The sequence below is a fragment of the Chroicocephalus ridibundus genome, chromosome 9 (genome assembly GCF_963924245.1).
Source record: "Chroicocephalus ridibundus chromosome 9, bChrRid1.1, whole genome shotgun sequence".
Lineage (NCBI taxonomy): Eukaryota > Metazoa > Chordata > Aves > Charadriiformes > Laridae > Chroicocephalus > Chroicocephalus ridibundus.
This window is the reverse complement of record NC_086292.1, coordinates 48,666,718-48,688,896: the sequence shown is the minus strand read 5'-3', so window position 1 is coordinate 48,688,896 and position 22,179 is coordinate 48,666,718. Positions and strand designations below refer to the sequence as shown.

The following is a 22,179-nucleotide window of genomic DNA, read 5'->3' as shown; positions in this document are numbered from 1 at the left end:
GGTGGTTTTCATCTGCTGGTTTTATTTTCCTCCCATGTATTATTTGCTTTACACTAGAAATCGTCAGTTCCGGCTTTATCAGAGAAGTTCTGGAAGGTCTTTGCAAACATTTGTTGTGAACTCCAACACCTTTGATGGAAGAACAAGGCTGCTGAACATTTAACTATGGCTACCTTCATTTAAAACTTAATTATCCAAAGAAGTTAAACAGCAATCATCAAAAAAAAAGCCTAAATCCAAATTTCCCAAGCAATCTTTCTCCCTTTCAGCGTCTCATCTTTTTGCCTATTTTGGTTTTGCAGCATCCGCAATTGGAAGATAAGAATCAAGCAGGGAATATGGATTTTTGCAAGCCTTTGAAAGAAGGGAGGAGCACAATAACTGTTAGCAAAGGTTCCAAAATTCAATCCCTTTTTCTCTGTTCATTACCAGTTGGTATTAACGTAAGACTTATTTTTGCTAAACAGTATTACGTGATCTTGAAAAGTGGGTTTCTAAGTTCTATATTCAGTTTCATTATGCCCTTGCATTGGCCAAATTAAAGCATTACACATAAAAATGGCAGAAACTGAAAAAGGACATTCTTCAGTGCTGACATGGGAGCTCTCATCATTCCAGTTTTCTTCAGGAGCTATAGTTCTAGCACTTTTACAAGACAGTAAATAGCTTCTGCTTAAATCAAAAAATTTGCCACAGAAATAGCCACTTCAAACTTAGCACTGTGAAAATACCGCAGAAATCTGAGCATTACAAGTAAGTGCATCGTGCACAGTGCAGTTAAGGTAGTTACTTTTAATTAGAACCCACCTAAAATGAGAAAGGCAAGGAGGAAGGCTTTGGGGTTGAGGGGAGGCTGGCTGGTTGGCTGGTTTTAACACTATCAGTTTAGACTAAAAATAAAAAGGCCTCCAATGTTTCTTCTTATGCTGGCTATTAACTTCATACGCACTCATCTTAATAACTGTAAGCAAAAGTCTATGATCAATGGTCCCCAGTGATGGGAGATGAACTTCATCACATGCTGCTTGATCTTTTCTTAGCTGTGAAACAGCATTAATATACACACGCTGTGTTTTCAATACATGGCTTTTGTGTACAAGCAATCATTGTGATTACTGTGGGAGCACGGCCAAATTGCAAAGAAGGAAGAAACAACTTGTTAATTAGGCAAAGATGATCCAAAAGCCAATCAAAAGATTTCAAAACTCTTGACAGATTGAGCAGTACAGAGAAAGACAGAGAAGAAGATAACGTTATTCTAAACTAAGAGCGCTACGGTCAGGCTCTTGAACTAGTATTAGGATACAGCTCTGCCTCTTGGACATTCAACTACCAACCAGGAAAAGAGCAAATTTAAACCCCAATTGCCCAATTCAGTACATACTACCATAAGCAAGTCTAACCTTTAGGTACAAGCACATTTCAGCCAATTATAAAGACATAATTTTAATCTTTACATTCAGCACAATATTAAGAAACGGCAAGAACAAACTATGCAAAGAATAAGCATGATCAGTTTAACTCCGACACAAAACAACTTGCAAAAGAGGTGAGGAACGACAGTGAAAACACCAGGCTATGACACTGAAAGCACACTTAAATTTTACACAGGCTGTGATGGTTAAAAGCATTATTTCCATTCTCTATCTTTCCATCAAGATCCCACAATTGCCACTTTGGCACCAAGACACCAGCACAACCTCCCACCCGCCCGTGCTGGGGGGAACCCGTTCCCTACACCCCAACAGCGTCCCCAGCCCAGCCACCAAACGGGAGGGAGGGCAAACCATGCCCTCCAGTTGCAAAATCACGGCAAGTCATTCCAAGCAGAGGTCAGTCAAATACGGCGAGGAAAAGCCAACAGCTTCATAACGACTCTGCCATACTTCAAAACCAACCGTCCATTTATTTTGTTGCCTCCTGTCCTATTGCAAACCAGAGCCCTGAGGGAGTTTGTCTTGGGGGGACGGGGACACAGAAGGGGACGGCCAGGGAGGAGGACCTCAGCTGCATGTCTGGGGCTTGCCTGGGAGGAAGGGGGATATACAGCAAACAAACCCAAAAGGATCCTCTAGAAGGGACATAAAAAACATTTTTTCTTTGTGGTTTTCTCTAATCCTCTCCCATATGTTTTGGCACAATCTTTTTATATGCGTATCTATTATTTCTAGATCCACTTATCCTACAAACGATGCATGAAAATTTCAATAAAACACATTAAACAGAGTTAATTTAGCAGCTTTACTATTAAATACTAAGCTTCCAAGCTCATCTATGACTATACAAACTCCCCTATTCCTAAGGAATTCAGATTTCTTAGGAAGAGACATTGGAAACCTAGAATTTAAGAGTGTAGAAAAGCTAACAGATTTCTGTTAATTTGTCTGGTGTGTCTGCTGTGTTTAGGAACACCGAACAGATCCTGGCAAGTCAGGCACATCGTTTACTTTGGAAGTTCTGGAGTATGATTAAAACCATAAATAGGAAAATACATAGTTTTCTACAAGAAAATAATTCTGATGGCTCGAAACATGCAACCATGCTCTGCAAACAACTATTATTATTTAACAAAAGAAAGGCAAAAATAGATCTCTAATTGAAAACCGAGTAGATTAAAATAGAATTTATAAGCTAATAATGCTGGAATCTAGCCAGGACAACAGAGTTAACATGAACATTCTTTAAGAAGTTGCCAGGAATGTTTTGGGGGGTTTTGGTGTTTTTTCTTCACAAGTAAGAATTATTAAGTTTTATAACCTTTTCTTTAGCGCACTATGAATGGTACAGAGCTTGGAGGATTAGTCAAGAGTGGTTTATAGGCCACGTCTCCTTTGCAATCTCAGAAAGGAGGTACAATGCATGAATGCCTAATGGACTTTTATATTTTTTTAGATTTACATATAAAGAAGAAAGGCACAGTAATTAAAAAAATAATAACACTAATCAGAAGCATCGCTTTACCTTCCTGCTAAAAAGTATCCTGAATAATTCAGAAATCTGAAAGGACAGGTTTTGAAAGTATAATAAAAAGCTTTTCAAGCAGACTTACTAATTAAATGAGTGTCAACAGGAACAGTTTCAGGCAAGCCATAAAAAAATCCACTTCTCATCTTACCAGGATGTCACCTTTTTTGAGGGGGTGCTGAAGGCCGGGGGGGGCGGTGGAGGGGAGTATTTACTACTTATTCATTCATTCAGCTTAAATCCAAGAAAGGCAATGAAAAAAATCCACATTTTCTTGTAAATACGCACATACACTTAGTAAGAACCAGCACAAGCTCAGGTCTGTTGCCTCTGCAGGTCCCCAACGTTAGTACAACACACTCTAAAATGCCTGTAACATTGCAAAGACATTACAGAGCAGAGGTTCTTCTTCAAAGCTATTCTTTTTACCAATTCACTATCACCACAGCTTCCTGAATTATTTCATGCTTACCTCATTCAAGTAATGATCCAAACAGCATATGGGATTGGTATGTATTAAGTGAGAGTGACCCAATTATGCCTTGATGGTTCTGTACTTTGTTAAGCACTTCACATGGGTAATGAGTTTTCAGAATTTGAGCAAAAACTACTTTAATACATGACAGTATCATTCACAGGCACAAAACACTTAAAATTCTATATGAACGTATATATACATATGTGTGTGTGTGTATATGGACAATGAATATATTAATTATATAAGTAGTAATAATAATAATAATACATAAAAACATTTCCTACCAATTTTATTCTTTGTTTTGGAAAAACCCTATAGCGCTAAAGTGAAAAAAAAAAAAAAAAAAAACCCAGCTTGAGCGGCTGCATTTTCTACAGCTCTAAAAATATTCTGTTCCACCTCACCAGTACCCACAGCTAAAAATAGCCACACAATCTTTCTGCAGTAAAATACCTCTTGCTGCCTTGAGAAAAAGCCAGTCTCTAAATTCCCATTCAAGAACAGATACCTTAAAATCTTTAATGAAACTTATGTTATCACATTGTTGAGGTGGTGATGCTTCCTAATGCAACTGCAGCTGACCATCATACTGCCAATATTCTAAGGTTATCTTTTCCATCTATCATCACCAAGTGCTGCTTATTAAATAGGGAAGAGAATATATTGTTTTCCAATACAGAAAGATACTTGGACTAAAATTAAACTTGCACTTTACACTGCAGTAATTACCTAAGTTCAGGCCATGAGAAAAGGTATCAGTGAATTGGCCCATTACCAATGATTTCCAATAACAGCATCTTTATTTCCGAAGGCAAAAATAGTCATGTTAAATAGGAGTATCAGGACTATAGCAAATTTTTGCTACATGCTGTAAGATAAACAAGAGATGTCTAATTATTCATTAACCTAATATGGTACATAATTTTGATCAGTTAAATTTGCCAACACATTAACCAGAAAAACCTAAACATTTTAGAATTTGTCAGCCCAACATACAAATAATTCTTGCTTATCTTCCCCAGATAGGTAAAATATCTCATTTTGTTGCAGCATAGGCATTTTGCTTTTAAACAACAGAAGGCATTGTAACAATTTATGTCCAATCCTTTCAAATTTCAGTGCTGAAAATTTAATACACCGCCTCCAAGCTAGACGAAAATTACTGTATCTAGATTGAAGCACAGAAAATGTTTACCTTTTAAAAAGGTAAAATTCAGAGAGGCTCTGAATTATGCTCAATGGCAGCAGAAGCCAGCAAATCCGTACCGCAACACTACATACACGTGGCTCCTCATAATGTAGTTTGTCGAAACGTCTTGTATCAATCCTGAACGGGGTTCATTTATACAACTGCTTTTGGACATGATCTCAAATGCCTGTGTACAGCCCATTGCACTATCTGCATCTAAGCAGAAAGCAAGCAGCTACATGGGAGAGAAATGATGAGAGGATACACCTTAATGGGGGATCTGCAACATCTCGGGATGTATCATTAGCCCTTTTAAAACCACCACAATTTATGAAGTTCCTGGGTAACGACAGTGTTTATACATAAACACTTCCTTTCTATTAACCACAACCTCTTAGCACCAAGCTCCTGCCATCTTCTGGAATGAAGCAGCAGTACCTTTTCAACGACTCCCCGCCATACCCTTAATTTCCTGCTACCCATTAAAGGCATTTGTGGTGTGCAGTATCGGGGTCTTTCCCAGCTAGACCCCTCCTCGGAGAGCCACCCTCTGCCCTGGAAGGAAGGAAAAGCTCTTGCTAATCGCTAGAGCCATGTCCCTGCGTGCCAGACATCCCAGAGCAGGACCAAGGGCCGTGAGGAAGCACAGCGTGGCCAGCATGGGCTCCACCAGCTCCGCCGCACCAAGCTCTCCTCTGGCATCCAGAGAAATCCCACGTTCCCCTTGCTGTTCCGTCACTCCCTCGCCGTAACATCTTGGCCACTTCATTTCAATCGCTTATCACAATGGATGTTGTGTAACCTTAACATTTCAAAACACTTCAAATCTACTTGAAGGGAAGCATTTTAGTAAATGCATACACATCATTCTTGCCTTGACAGCAGTGACCAGCTCTTAACCCACTTCCACGGGTGACAGCTGCACCACGCTCACAAATACACTGCATTACTGGGAAGTGACAGTGCCACCTTCTTCAGCTTAAACCAGATGAAAAACTGAACTCCGGTTTTGGTCAGTCTGCTGCGTTTGTCATTTAAGATCATTTTTAGATTTTGTTCGACTTAAGCTTTTAACAGTTAATACTCAGAAGGAATAGGCAGAGCTACACTGGGGGTGGGAAAGGCAGGGAGTAAAAAGACACAAAAGGAGCTTATTTGAAATAGTGCCTAAATTTATATATGAAAATAGCCTGGAAATACTCCAAGGGCTACAATTAATTCATAAGTATTACGCATTTTATAACTCTCTACGATACGTTGTATAAACAGAATAGATCTGCTGGAAACTCTGTGCCATTTGACAGATTTTTTTTTTTTTTTTTTTTAATCAGTCATGTACTAGAGCATTTCTGAGCAATGAGGATTTCTGAAGACCTACAGTAAGTATTAAGGGACAATTTCATGCCAACCTTCAGTGCCAGAACTCTCTGCCCTCCCAACCTACCCCAGCTCTCCTCTCACCACTGCCCACCCTGGCTTACAGGTCTCCAGTACACATCTGTTCCACCATTTTACCAGAGGGAAGGAACATCACCGGATCATCCATACTCAAGTCACTTGATTTCTTTAGACACCTGAATATATGTCCCAGAACTCAACTGCTGCCATTCAGGCTTGGGCATTTTAGCTTCTATTTTAAGAGCACCAACAGTTTAAACACTTGAAATGAGCAGTACCAAAAAGTGAGCACTGACACATCCCTACACCGGGTATCCTAGTGCATTTTTACTCTCACCAAGAAAGTAGCAAGTTTTAGAAGCCTAACAGGAAAGGCAAAAAATTAAGTTTAACATTCACGATTAGATAAGAGAGTCCCTAGTAAACTCTCTACCAGGCTTAGCATAACCCGTATCATCTTTTCCTAAAGGCCATCATAAAGAGAGATTAAAGAACCTCTAAAAAATTCTAAGTTATTTAAGACTTCCAAGTCCCAGCAGTACTTCCAACAACTTTTAAGTGATCTCAACACTTGATTGCAAAATGAAATCTTAAAAAATATATATTGCAATAGCATAGCTTCCTCTCTCATGATATGTGAGCATCACTTCTAGGCCTCAAGCTCTCCAAACACTTAAAAGGGGTACCGGGATTCCACCCCAAGCTTAGATTGGTTCACTGATTACTACTGGATTACTCACATGCTTTGAGACAACCACGTGGTTTGCCACAATTTCTTCTACTAAAAGCTTTAATTTGAATCATAGAATATCCCGAGTTGGAAGGGACCCATGAGGATCACTGAGCCCAAATCCTTATCAAATTATCAAGAAGATATCCTAATTTGATCTTGGGAAGCAAAGTTGCTTCCCTAGATCCATTCAAATCAGAGCAGCAGTGTCTGCAAACATCCATACCCTGTAAGGTCCTGGAATTTGGGTGATCTCAGTTCTATGTGTGAGGAGATTGAGCAATCAGCTGAAGTGAACAGGAATAAATTATATTCCTTTGTAGCACAAGAGCTACCCAGGGGGTTAAAGCTCTCACACTTCAAAAACTAGATTCTAGACTATGGAAAGATTCTCTATACATGAACTTGAGGCATACTGCATGCAAATACAAGTTGAAGCCAAAAAAAGAAACTTAAGTGCACTGTAATTCTAGTTGAGCTACAGCACATGAAGACGACAGGGCTAATATTTCAGCTTATTCTTGCACGACTGAAAACTGTAGAGCCGGAAGTCAGAAAGCTCAAGCCCGAGTTGAGAATATAGTATTTTGTTGAACTTCCTCCCACAAAGTACATTTAAAAAAATAACAAACACTGACAGTAAAGCGTGACTTTCATACAAACCATAATACTGACTGGACAGAGCAACAGATCAGCTTGCTGATATATGAAAGGGAGGAATACTTGCCAAACAAAACTTCTATACTTTCCAACCTAGATTTCTAAGTGCACTGAATTGTTTAATTGTTTAATAGCTGTACTTTGAACTACAGTCACCCTAAAGATTTTAGTCAGATCAGTTGCAAGATCTGGCTTCAAGAACGCAGCACATCCAAGTAACCACGATCAATCACAGTCAAAAAGAAAATTTCAAGGTAAATGCAAGTCAGAAGCTGGTTAATCAGCACATAATTCTTGAGGGCAGGCACCAAGGGTGAAATTCAGCTTATTGGAGAAACCCTCTTATTAGAGTCCACAGATTAAGACATTCAACTAAGACCTAAGCAAACCAAGACAAGCCTCAGTAGAGCCACTGGAAGCTCCTTTCACCCGATGGAGCCAGTATCTGCAGTCTGGCAGGTGGCATACAATGCCTTCCGTAAGTGATACTCTGACTCCCCAGAAATCCTGATGTTTGTCTCCTCTTTCCAGGAGGGTGAGACCTGTAGGTAAAAGTCCTAATTTTCACAGCTCAGATCTGTGTTTCAGTGTTGTGTTCCACATTGCTTAAACCTGCAGCGGTGCAATTAAATTGCAGGGTGATCATCCGTATGCTATTCGGACAGCTTTTAAAAGAGTAGCATAGTCAACAGCCTCTTTAATCCTTTACATTGAAAAGGAAAGGTTAATTTCCCCTTAACAGGTAAGTGAAGACCCATAACCTAGTTAAAACATTTTTTGGAACAACTAGACAGCTAAAGCAATTAGGAATGACATACGCTGTAACAAGAAGTATTTTTAAGATGTTGTTTAACTATCTAATGTCTTTTCCATAATAATCTGGCAGAATTTTGGTACTCGTTACTCATCTCATAGTAAGCACATTTCACCACATAAAAGAGATCTTACCTGTGTGTTAGAAGTTACTTTCAGAAAATTGTCCCCATCCTTAAAAAAACAACGAATTAGCAGTGTCTGTACACTGGGCTGAAAATAGGGGAAAATTAAGTGATAGCTGCACTTCATTTGAGAAACTAGCAACCAAAATTCTTCTATTTAAAGGAGGTGCTATTCAAACAAACAACATAGAAGTCACAATAATAAGGCAACTTTCATACATCCCACCAGGGCCAAACTAGATAGCTTTTCCTCAAGAAAACCCAGTCCTATAATCACATCAAATCGTGGTTAACCATGGAGCAGAGTGCTCAGACTTCTCCCTAGCACTGCAAGAGCTCAGCGTACAGATTCATCCACCAACATACATGTTCAGAATACAGAGCATTCCTAGTTGGCTTGCACACAAAAACATCCAATATAGACGCTTTCTCAATTTTGCAATGAGGACGACTAATGAAATATGGATCAAATTTGACAGCTCTGCTGAACATGGACAGATATCTCTTCGTCTCAGATAAACAAGCCCACTGACAGTCTTCTTGGGAGTAAAGAAAACACTGTCACCCCCCGACAGCACAGCCATGATTGTCAGTATTAGCCACACAGCTCAGAAAGAGCTACGCAGGAGTCGTGTACTTGAAGCACTCGGGAGGAAGTGAGACTCCGCTATCTGAGCGGAGTAACAGCAGGAGAAGAGTCCCACCACCAGCAGGGCCTAGCTGCTATTTTCAGTTCTTCAAACAGCAGCAGGTTGAGGTAGCGCAGGCTGAGTTTACGGGTTCAACTAGCTCGGCAAGTCTGCTCTTCTGCAAGCACCCTACTCATTGCTGCAAGTTGTATGGGCTGCTGTAAACCAGAGTTTAAAAATTTAAAAAAAAAAAAAAAAGCTAGCCAACAGCCACCTTCTAACCTTAGCTTGTCATGCATGCTTCAGTCAGCCACGCTCAAGTAAAGATCCTCAATAGCTGTTGGCGAGAAGGGCATGGATGGATAAAACACTGCATTTCCCCCTCGCCGTGAATCCAGCCCAATGAGCAGTCAGCATGTGGCTTTTAATCACAGTTCAGAGCTACATTTTAAGGAAGCAAGTGTAAGAAGGTAACATCCATTTCCTCCTTTTGTTCTTGACATTAAAAATAATAGTTAGCAAATTTAATTTCCTTATCTGTTATTCACATTAGCTTGTGTACTACCCACCTACGTGAAATATTTGGGTACAGAATGCATGTTCAAGTGCCTTGCTGTGCAACTCCCTTCCCCGAGGCTTTGTCAAACTATTGTTTTTCAAATTAATAATCACATCTTGATGGGACAGAAGACTACTATAGCAAACCTTCCAAGACATTTCACCTTGACTTGGGAAAGTCCAAGGAGAATCACATCCAAAGGTGTGCTTTGCCCAACTTTTACGTAGTGACTGTCAGTTCAGAAGAATCTAAAGATCCTCAAATCAGTGGAGTCTGCACTCACTCACCCTCTCTCACACACACACACGCATTTTTTTCTGTTCCAGTAGGTTCCATTTTAAGCAGGGAGATAATTATACAAAACCCCACATCCGGTCACCAGTTTGTCCTTGCAGTGGAGGGAAACAGAGTAACTTTGAAAGTTTCTTATCCCTACCCTTGAGGAATCTGATGGGGAAAAAGCAAGCAGGAGATGCTGAAACGCTGGCAAAACGCCAAGAAGTTCTGAGCGTTTGTAATATGCATCTGCCATTTGAAAACAAAGCCAGGCAACCTAGAAATTTGACATTTGAGGAAACCCACATTGTTTGCAGCAAGTGAGAAAGATGCCCAAACGATTGAGGGCAAATACTCAACAAAACATTTAAGTCTGTTTTTTGTTACAGTATCAGTAACTGCATAAACGCAGAAAATTAATAAAAGTCTGCTGTATACTTGCATTTAAAACTCCTAAGCTGTACGCACAATTGCTCCAAGTTGTTTTGAAAGCATATAAAGCTGCATATCACTGGTTATTAGTCCAATACGCTTTTTCATTAACATATATATATTTATTACTCTAAAATACCTTCATGACATTTAGAGCTAGCAATTTTACAATCCGGAGCAACATTACTTTCCACTACAAGAGGAAACAACCAACCATTTCTCATTTGCACAGATACCAAAGCGCTCTGTTCCCCCAAAAGCACAAGAAAAAAGGCTTTTAAATATTATGGCTTCAGACAAACAGAAAGACACCACCGGATGCACATGCAAAACAAAACCCCCAAACATACCCTTAAGTTAACTGAAAGGACAGAGATTGCTTAAAAAGGTATCTGGTTGGAATTTCATCCACTTCCATTTTCTTACCCTGACACTCAGAGTCCACAAACGAGGGAAAAAATAAGCTATTGTATATAAACTCCTCAAGCAATAAGACATGACAGAGCATGAATTATGATCTCTTCATTTGGAGCTGGTTTGTCAGACATGGAGCTGACAGCAAAGTGCTCTTACCACATCTAGGAATAAACGCATACCATAATTCCTGCATTGGAATGTCTTATTGAAATTATAGCATTATTTTTAAGTATTTATAATGTAAAAGTGATGAGACACATACTGAGTACCTAATTATCCTGTACCACCAGCGTTGCTTGGAATGCCTATTAATCAATTAGGTTTTAGATTAAAGCTAAATAGATACAGTATACCTCTTAAAAGAATACCTGAACCAGAAGATGAGATTATCAAAAGCTATCTGTTTTTCCCTCAATGTGTCAGTTATAATAGTTTAAAAAAAAAATTCGCAAACAACTGCGCAACATACTTCCAAAGTCTGCAGACCACCATCACCACTCACATCATCAGGCCTTCTACAACCCTGTAGCTGTTAACGTAAAGTACCTGCTCATTTTTATTTACAAGGGATCTCTTTCGCAAAGGACGGGTTTTTTCCACTCACCCACCACCTCCCCGTATCCATTCTCTCAAAGCTCCTCCTCCCAGCTATTCTCACAGTGAATCTTCTCCAGGGTTTCAAGACAGTAGAAGGTTCCAACATGGAAGCAGCCCCTCCAGAAATCAACAGGACTATTGTATTTAAGCAGTATTCAAGAGTATTAAAAGTTAACCATGCTGTAAAGTGCTACTTGGAGCCAGAGCCAGAAAAATCACACATTGTTATACAATTCTCTGTGAGCATCACATTATTCTCAGCAGCTACACAAGTGATTTATACCTTAATACAAACGAGAGTTTAAAGACAAGTAGCCACAACTGCAAAAGAACCTCAAAGCCTTCCTAAACTCAGGTGTTCCGGCTGTAAAGCACCACAGCAAATACCTAGCCTGGCATTCTTTCCCAGCACAGATGAGAAGATTTTATGGGCTTGACGGATTCAGGGGTATTTCTCTTCTGTTTTTTTTTTTAAATAATCAGACTCTATGGTTTATAAGAACTACTGAAAGCAGTTTTATTCTCCTTTTTCTAAGGTTTAGTTTGTTTCTTGTCAAACTCGCCCCTTAAACATAACGGATCTTTGAACCATATTTAGGGCTCAGCTAAAGTAACTAATGAGTGTTACGTAAGATGTCTCTCCATGTAGAACAATCTGTTCCAAAAGTTACCAAAAATAGCAATTCTCTAAACACTGGTGTGATGCAATATTTAACCAGTTACTGCATTAGCTGCTGAATTCATACATTACTATTAAAAAAAAAAAGACTTAAAATATTATTACAACATTTGCAACCTTACCTAAGCTGGTAGGTTTTATCAGCTCATCCAACAAGTCATAAAAAGGTAACTTCTGAAGTTTTATGTCGGGATGGACAGGGTGGAGCGCAGATGTGAGATGGGGGAGTTCCAGTTCATGTTTAGGTCCCAGAAGCGAAACGGGAAGCAATGGTGACGTGGCAGGGTGGCCATCGTAACTGAGCTGTGGAATGGTAGACGGAGACAAAGCCGCTGGCATGGAGCTCGAGTGTACGCTGGGGATAGATAAGTCTGCAGGTGTCATGATTTTCTGAGGGAACCTTCGCCTATAGAGTTCTTTGATTTTCATTTGTACAGCAGGACTGCAGCCAGCCTTTAACAAATGCAGTGCTTTTGTGAGAAGTTCGTGTTTTCGTCCGTGCTTGTTCCTCCCCGCGTAACCCAGAAGTACTTGCAGTTCAGAAACTCTAAGGCTCATAACCATTTGCTTAAAAGAAACAAAACAAAAAATTAGTATTCAAGTTACATCATCTTAAACACTAACATTAGAATGTGGCTTAATCCCATTAAGCATACAGTTTTTAAAGGCACCCCACCACTGCTCTTCTCCCACGGATTATAAGAAATACAAAGCAAAACAGTACTTGTTCACAGACAGATATCGCTACTTAGAAAGTCAGTATCGAGCAATTTTTAAAGGGATTTCCATTTGCCATATACAATTCAGGACAGCAATGCTGGGGAAAAAAAAAAAACTGAGAAAAGGACAAGTTGCCAGTACAAAATAACGCTTGTAAATGTAATTATTTTCTAATCACCGTTCTGCTAGTATCTATAATGTTAACTTTTTTTTTTTTACATCTAACTAGATGAATAAAAAGTCATACATTGACAATATCCACGTCTCCAGTACTCGCACTTAAAAGCTGTGCTAGTCCTTAAGTCTGGAACGTTACTTCACTTTCTCTCGCTTTTTGCCATGCAGCATAACTAATCCACACAGGTTCAAAGGAAAGGAGATAAGTGACTGATGTCAAAAAGAGAATGAGAAATTATAATCCAATTTGTGTTCAACCCCATATGATCATTACTGAGTTAAAGGAAACTTTTTCCAACTCCATTTCCTTACTTCTCACATCAAAGTTGCATGTTCTGTTTTGGATGGGAGAGCTGGGCTTTGCCTTCTATTAATTAGCATCTTCATTTACACAGTCTTTTACTGTCTCACAATATGGTCTAATGAAATCAAACTGGTAAGACTTGTAAACTGTTTCACTTCTTCAGGAACCGAGAAAAACACTACACAAAGTGGCGAAACCAGCAGTCGCCCGTGTGCACCAACTACTTCTCTGCTGGTCAAACAGGAGCCAGAAAGTCAACTTAGGAGCTCAGTTTCTATTTGAAAACTTCTTTCAGTGCTTGACACGGGCTCGTTCGCCATCACGAGGCCTGTGACACCAGATGAAATTATATTCCTGCAGAATTTTGGATTCCCCAGGAAATGACAAAGAGGTACAATGCCACGACTGGCTACCTGGATCTTTTGTATGAGACCACTAAATACCCTGAATATTTTGTAGTCAATTCCAAAAGATCAAAACCAAAATAATACTTGAAGTACATATTTGGGACTAAGCTAATTCAGCATATCAGGGTTCTGCAATTTCCCAGTGACTGAGGGCTGAATAACCAAACTAGCGCTAGCAAAGAATCTTTAAAATAGAGTACGAATGCTCCCACCTTCTCTAGTTCTTCAAGCCGTGCAAATATTCAGACACATTACTCAAGTTATTTTCACATTAATTCTTAAACCTAGAGTCCTAGTACTAGAAAGTATGCTATCCCTAGCTTTAGCAAAACCAGCCCCAACCCTCATCAATTCTTCAAACATCCAGCACCTGCAAGAGATCTTCAAGGTACAGGTGTCCAGGAGAGGTATTCCCCTATACTGAAATAGGTCGTGTTATTTAAAAGTGCTAAATGAGATGATTCATGTATTTAATGAGGTATGCACCCAGATAGCTTTAACTAAATTTGCCATAAAATTTCTGCTCCGTTGAACCCCACCAACAGAACTGGATAACCTTGCTGCAGATCTTGGATAAACCTTGCTGCAGACTACCGCAAACACTTGGGATATAACAGGAATTTTCTGGCATATTTTTCCGTGAATACCCTGAGAACCTGCTTCATACTTTCGACTACGAGACTGTCACGAAGCTACTAATGAGAACAGACGAGGTACTTTGTAAGAAACAGAGATGTCTTAAAAGAATAGGCATTTCAGTTACAATCTGAAGTGTTGACAGCTGAAAAGAAAGTGAAACAAATAGATTTGCAACATGGAAAAACACTATTTATAATGCTTTACAAACATTTCTTCAACAGAATGAGTAGTTACAGCTGAAGGGTTTAATGCCTGCTACCATCACCGTTAAAAGTCACTTCCTGAACAGCCAGAACCTCTCAGAGCTTCACTCTGTTCGTGTTTTGTAATGAACTTATAGACCTAGCTTGCAAAAAACACAGAGGATTAAGAAATAATTGAGCTAACACAGAAGCTCCTGCTACACGTTGCATATTTTCCATTTTTGGAAGGTATAGGCAAGTTAAAAATAAGCATACAGAAAGCAGGGTCCATCATGTAGCCAGAGTCACAAACCAAAACCAATAAAATTCCCCAGATCTTCCCCACCCTGGCGCATTCCTTACAAAGGACAAGAATAATTGTATTTGCAACGTTAAGGGCACTAATGGATACATCAATTAAAAACACAGTCACGGAAAAAAACAGCAATAAATGTTTGCGGTTTTATTACAGTTTCATACTTCACTGATAAACCTTTCTTCCACAAATAAATAGAGGCAATGCCTTAAAACACACGCACACACATCCATAGGTTTTGCCAGTGGATCGTGTCAATCAGTGGCACGGGGAAGCAGAGCCCGACAGACGCAGCCATGCTGGCAAAAAGTCTCTCACGTTGCTGCAATCTGAACATGAAAATTCCTCTCCCCTCCTCCAACACAGTTGTGTTTTATTTGAGGACACAACCCAGCTCCACCAGCAGAAGTGCCACTGCCCGTACAAGCACTACCCATACTACGAGCCCTTGGCCCATGTCACACTGGTACCCTAATCTTAGAACAGGCAGGATAATTATAGCAGGGAAATAAAACAAGTGCTGTCAAATGCACAAAGTAAATACACAAAAAAGCTGCAATTTATAATTAATTTTTTTTTCCTGTCACATCTCACCTCATCACAATTCAAACCCCTTGCTGGCATAGTTACACCAGCAAAGCTGAAGGGCAAAGACACAAAGCATTTTGCTTCAGGAAATCTTGCTTTTTTTCCTGTTGCCTGAAGTAGAGTAGTAAGAAGACCACTCCCAGCAGTACAGCTGCACCTGCAGCAAGCTACAAAACCCACCACAAAGATTCTGTCTCCTAACAACAGCAAATATCCACAATCCTTTTTTTTGGTGGGTTTGGTTTTTTTTTTTTCTTTCCTAACACAAAAGAAACTAACAAAAAAACCAACAACAAATACAAAACCAACCAACCAAAAAAAAGTATATACACAGCTACCAAGGACAGACTGAAGGATAGCTTACGAACTGCAATTACAGATAACTAGGTGTTTAGTTCTGTGTTCAAGTACAGGTAAATACATGTTCCTACAAACTTCACACTAGGGCACAAGAAATTGATGCTTTTTTAGCTAAGAAAAGGTAGAGCTACTTGCCATTTGCCTAACTTCAGCACGAGAAACGCAGCAGCTGACTGTAAGCCAGTTTCAGCTACAACAAATCCCAGTACCAAGCACACTGGGTGTTCTGATGATGTTGTGCATTTTGCTACCTGTTGTATCTAAACAATATCTAAAATTCAAAGAAAGGGTGAGGACGGTAGAAAAACTGTTCAAAGTGTAAAAGAGTAAGAACAAGCTTTACAGAAACTCAACTTATCTCAGTTTAACAGAGAGTATTTCTATTTTGACTCACTGTAAAGACCTTCACAGAGTTTAGAAGGTAACTCTAATCTATCAACATACATCTGACATTTCCTGCTTGACAATACAACACAAACACACGTTCCTCTGCAAAAGCTGCATTAGTCATGGGGATTGCCTGGCTCATTATACACACCCCCACTTCAGCCCGCGTCCCCTCACCCAAGCCTTGTGACCACAGCCCAGCCTTCCCAAAGCCAGCAGGGCATTTCACTGTCTTAAGACAAGTCACCTAATTGTACATGTCGGGCAGGAGGACCATGCAATCAAAGAGGCCAGTTTATTTTCCCACCTCCCAGTTGCTTGTTTCCAAATCTGTGCCACTTCTCTCTTGGCAGATTGTGTGAACTCAACCGTTTGCTGCAGTTCATGCTGCAGCCGCGTGAGCAGGTGCATCCCCCAGTTTCTGTGTGTTGAGGAAATGTTCTCAAGCAACTCATCTGGAAACAAGGATATTTCCTGTTCCACACCTACTTCAGATAGCCAATAAGGTTTGGAAGAAAATAGCTTAAGGATGCAAAAGCAACCCATGGGCGGCATCCTACGTCATCCACCCACTACCTCTCCTGTGACTATCAATAGGAAAGGATGCTCTGCCTACAGCTTGCTCTTTCAAAAAGGCTGGTACACACTTTTTTAAAAGCTAACACATATGAAAATTGTTGAAGTCCCCCAAACCAAAAATTGCATGGAGACACGTACAAGGTAAAGAGGAACCAGGGTTTTCCCCAAGACATTCAGAAAAGGATTATGAAATGAAAAGCATCAGGCTGCTTAGTACACACTGCAACATCAACGCACGTTTTGTAGCTCCTGACTCACTAAGATCTCTCAATAAACAAGCATGTCTGGTTGGAGAAACGTGTCTATGCCACACAACAGGACCGTTTTGCTTTGTGAATGTTGTTTGGCCATTCAGAGTAAATATATTTTACCAGGAACCTTAACTTTTAACAGAGCAGCCAACATGAAGAGTCATTTTCTTTGATTTCTCTCAGCAAAGAAAACAGCAGAGATAAATCTTTAGTTTTAAAGAATGGTTTTCCACACAAGCCCAGTCATTCCACCCGTTGTGGAAAGATGCCCAGGCTGGGCAGCTTCTCTGGCTAGAGAAGTCCAATCGTTAGTACAGGTTAACAGGTCAGACCAAAGAAGAATTGCTTTCAAGAACTGGATCTCATCTCACCAATCTATGAAGGTTGGGAATTAAGTTTAGAAATAAATAAAATCTAAGTATTAGTGCCTCTGTATAAGAAATTCCTTTGATAACCTTGCGTGGCTGGTCTCACTGGCACGTGATTCAGAGAAGTGCTACTAAAAAGACAAGCAGATTCAGGCAGCGAACATAATTTCTAGACTGGAAAATACATGGGGGCTAAAACACTGGTTTGAAATGCAGGAAGATGAGCTTTAAGTCCCACTGCTCAAGAAAAGATCAGATACAGGTTATCTGCTGAGATCCAACACCACAGATGGTGAGCCTTCATGTTTTTTCCCATTCTTTGAAGGGAGGGACTTGCCTAAGAGGTAAAAGCCAGGCAGCAGTCAGTGATTTTTATTTTAAATAAATTGAGCAGTGTCCATTGAAAAGCATGGTGGAAAATACTGAAAATTTATCACAAATACCAGCACCACGAGATACTGTCTTCAAAGCAGCATACTCATCCATCAGCAGCAGCATTAACAGTCCCAACAATTTGATGAATGCTTTCTAGAAAGGGTATTTCTATATCTCTAGTAATCAGCCCCGGGATCTATCTGGAGAATTTAACAAGTTATTTCCGGATGTTTATGATAACTAGAAGCTGTGAATAAGCTCCAAAACGCATTCAAAAGTTTTGCCAGCACAAGAAGCAGCATTTGGCGAGGCACCACACCGCATTTTGTGCCTAAAGCTATACAACAGGTCCTCCACAATTCTCTAACCATTAACACAAATGTCAAAGGGGGAAAAAAAAGAAAAGAAAAAAAAATCACCTCAAACACTAGGGAGAAGATGGGAGAACAGAAGTAGAAAAAAAAAAAAAGAAGAAACTTAAAGAAAAAAAGCATACTGAATGGGAGGTCACCCATTTATAATCAGCAATTGAAGACAGTGACACTAAGTTTCTTCTGTTATTAGAAACATAGTGATTAGCAATAGTTTACTAACAATCCTGAAATTAAGAATCATTCGAGAAGATGGCGAGCACTGCAAGGAGTCACTTCAAAGTCAAAGTAAAGAAAATCCTCCTGACTATAACCCTGTGCTCTTCTGAAGGCTTCAGCAACGGAGCCTCTGCACTGACACCCTGCACAGCACCTTCGGCCCCAGAGTCCGGAGGGATCAGCTCCAGCCATCGTCTGCGTTACAAGTGGGGACACATTCACACTGGCAAAGCTCTAACGCTGTTTTCAAGCACAACGCAAATGGAAATTTCCCCCTTATGAAAACAAGGAAACTACTATTGAAGGAATTCCACAATGCACTTCCAAAAGACAGTTTAAAAAAAAAATCAAATCAGAATTGTTCTTTTTTTCTAATAAAAGCAACTAGGAAGCATTAGATTAGTATGGAAGTGGTTTTGAATTAATCGCAGTATGCCTTCAACACCCAGCTGTAAAAATACAGGAGAGTTCCTGCATGCTATGAACAGCCTCTTTAACCCCTGATATAAATCTTCTGGAGAAGAAAGCTATACCTGAGCTACACGAGCTCTCTACAGCTACACAGACTAAACTCTTGGGTTCTTAGACATTTAAGATTTGTGAAAATGGGAGATCATGAAGGTAAAAATATTCCCATCTTTTATGAAGGCACATTGCCTAGTCCTAAATTCTATCTGCAAGGCACACACAAGGAAGCTATCAAGGCTAAACCATAAAAATTGAAATCAGTCTACCGAAAATCTGCAAGAGGGAGTGAAACGACCAATTCATGGAAGCTCAAGCGCCTGGATGACAGGCTGTAACTTCCTGCATTTGTCTAATGCAACCAAAACACTCAAAGGTTGAAGTCACCGTAATTCAAAATGAAGGGGAGGCAAAAGCACAGAAGAACAGTCATAAATATGCAACACACTACAACCTTTAAGGAGGCTATTGGTTTTCACAACGAAAAACTCAGCTGTATCCTAGTGTGATGCATACAATGTTTCGGCAAGCAGGGCCGTAACAAAAGTATAGGTACAAACCAACCGCAGGTGTAAATATTATTTGCCTTTTGTTACACACACAAGGAGATATTTCTTAATCAAAGAAACCCTATATTTACACAGTATATCAGTGCTCATAAAGAACATTTCACAACCGTATGACTACATCTATGCATTTGTCTAGCGGGCAGTAAAAATAGATTTAAATCCATTAAAAATGCACCAACAAAATGATGTCCATATACTGTAAATGCCAAAAATAGCCTGGACTGACCTACTGTTGGTATCTCCATAGACATGGGCTTCCTTAAGGTCAAACACTGTATTCATGATTTTCACCGGGTTACATGTTTTTTACCATGCTAGCAGAGAAAGTACACTATAAAGCTTAAGTCATCAGGTGTTATTTACTCTAGCATGCTCACAAACAGAATATTTCCTTGCTAATGATATGGTTCCATATCTGTTAATATAAACATTATGACCCTTGAACAAATCTACACGAACGATGAAGTTCAGATTCAAGTGCCTACTAACACCAGGGATCTCTGGCAGTGAAGGGACTGTATGTATATGTAAAATCTATATCAGTTCTGCATAAAGGGCTTCTGGACAGAAGGTCCTGCGATTTCCTACTGTCACCTACACTCATTCAATTCATATAACAACTTACCAAATATATCATAACCTTAACTCTTAATTCCCCAGATCAAACAGTACAAGGAATATTTTCCTTACCTGCTCTTGGCAAACATTGCTTGCTTGTATCTGTCGTGCTGGTAAAACTTGACTACCCTCAAATTTAGAAAGTTTTAGTAAGGTCGGAGCATTGCTGTGTATACATGAACACTAATAAATCTAAGCTCTCCTTCCAACCCACGATTCAGAGGCCTCCATCTAATCCTGCAGCAGTGATGCTACCAACTTCTTAGAGATGTCTGTCGCTCACAGTAGACAAGAAAATCCACAGTGATAAAAGTAACAAAATGCACTGAAGAGTGAAAGGATTGCAAAAGAAAACAGTAAGACAGCTCTAGCCCCCCTTGAACTGCCTGCTAGTAACAACAGGCAGGCAGAGTTTGGAATTTTTAATATAATCCCCACATGTTAACAGTTGTCTTATGTTTTTTGCCTCTGATATTTTGCTATGCTATCACAGAAGTGAAATATCATCTAAAAGCCTCGATACATATACCCTGGCAAATTACTGTAGGCGATCACCCATCTAAATGTCCACTGCACCCCTTTTCCTAGAGTTTTTTTCCTCAGAAAGACTCAAGACTGTGTGCCCATGTCCCCAAAATGCCACTTCAGTTCTCGAACACTTAAATCTGCAGGATTTTGTAATTATTTTTTTTTAATATGATGGCTTGCAAACCACACTGTGTCCTGCCCTGCCTCCCTGGCTGCACATCAACCCTGCCCTAGCAGAGAAGCCGGGTGGGCAGCTGGGGAAGGGACTTGCTCCCACTGTAAAAGCCAGATTTGCTGGAGAAAGTCCGCCAAGACTTTAGTCATGTCTAAATTGTGTTTGATTTAAAGTCACATTTTATCTTAATCCGTAACAAAAGTTTTACCATTCTCAAGAGATTTTATTCACTAGGTGAACTATATTATTACTTTGGGTATTAAATAAGGTTGCTGACACAGTAGTAATCTCCATTTCTGTTCTTGAAGGCTCAAGTTTTTTTTCAGCCGCACTCAAACTTAATTGTCCCTAGTGTATTTATCTTTGCAGACGGGAATCATTTTTACAGAGTTATGCACTAGCATGATTTTCATGACAAGTAATTGCAGAAATGCTAGTTTAGACAATTGCTGGACAACTAAACAGTGTGCCTCTCTAAAGACAAACAGCTTACACCTAAGGCTAATAATGAAGACAATTATTTTCCACTATTTGGGAGAGGGTCATTGCCAGACAAATTTACTTTTTATTAAGAATGTTCTTATCCTTAACTAAGCCTTTCAACTGGCTGACAGAAGAGCTAATTCCTATGCAATAAGCTTCAGCAGAGCCCAAGCCAGCCGCAGACACAGCTGTCCAAAGAGCTTGCTAAACACAGTATGTCCTATTATAATCTCTCTAACAAATAACACAAAAGGTCTACATCGGTATAATCAAAATATAACAACTTATATAGCATTCAGTAATAGTCTGAAAGATTGTCGCTTTGTATAATAAAGAAAAAAAAAGATTAGGAACAAGAATTCTCAGCTTCTGGAAGCCATACAGGAGGTCAAAACCACACATTTAGTCCCCCTCCTCCAGTGATTTTAAAGAAGAAACCAGATACCTTTTAAAACATGTAATTAAAACACAAAAGCAATGGTTATGTAAAAAATTTGACTTATTTGGGATTTACAGATAGGAAGTCTATTAAATGAGAATCCTTTTAGCCATTATTTTTCAGCAGAACGCTAGAGAATGAAGCTCCAGTTACTTTCTAAATATCTAAAATACCTGCATGAAGCACATGTAGCTTTTGGAAGTCAATTTTGAAGGAAAGCTGGAGAAGAATGCACCTGGAATTCTATGAATGTACTCACATAGCAACATGGATAAAGAGGCGGCTTCCACGAGCAGCTTACAGAACCTCTTAACAGCAATACACACAACAATTTCAAGACCTACATTCTCACATTCAGTGTTGACGTTTGCTTGCAACATTTAAATCTCTACTGCATCAACAGACATTATTTCTTCATATGTGTTAGCCAACTTAAGCATCACTCAATTAAAACAAATTATTGCCGTAATAGACGCATGTTTTCCTCCAAGATTTAAAAAAAAAAACAACTTTATTTCTGTACATTACAGAACTGCAAAGTGATCTGTTTTCCACATGCTGAAAGTTATCAACAAACACTGAAGAGTTAGCTGTCCACTAAAAATAAACAAACTTTTGTTATTTATTTAGCTTCTAATGAGGTTAACACTTCAGAATATGAAATTATACAGTCAAATATACACAAAACAATCAACTTTTTCCCCCTCATTTGT

General features: G+C 39.5%; 1 protein-coding gene across 2 annotated transcripts in view; it reads right to left on the bottom strand.

Annotated features, from left to right (window-relative positions):
• PIAS1 (protein inhibitor of activated STAT 1) overlaps nucleotides 1–22,179 on the bottom strand; it is a 63,499-nt gene that overhangs the window by 24,843 nt on the left and 16,477 nt on the right. For both annotated transcript variants that reach the window (XM_063346318.1, XM_063346319.1), the window contains exon 2: nucleotides 12,069–12,513. In XM_063346318.1, the coding sequence (XP_063202388.1) occupies nucleotides 12,069–12,513 (445 nt within the window). The remainder of the gene's footprint in view (nucleotides 1–12,068; nucleotides 12,514–22,179) is intronic.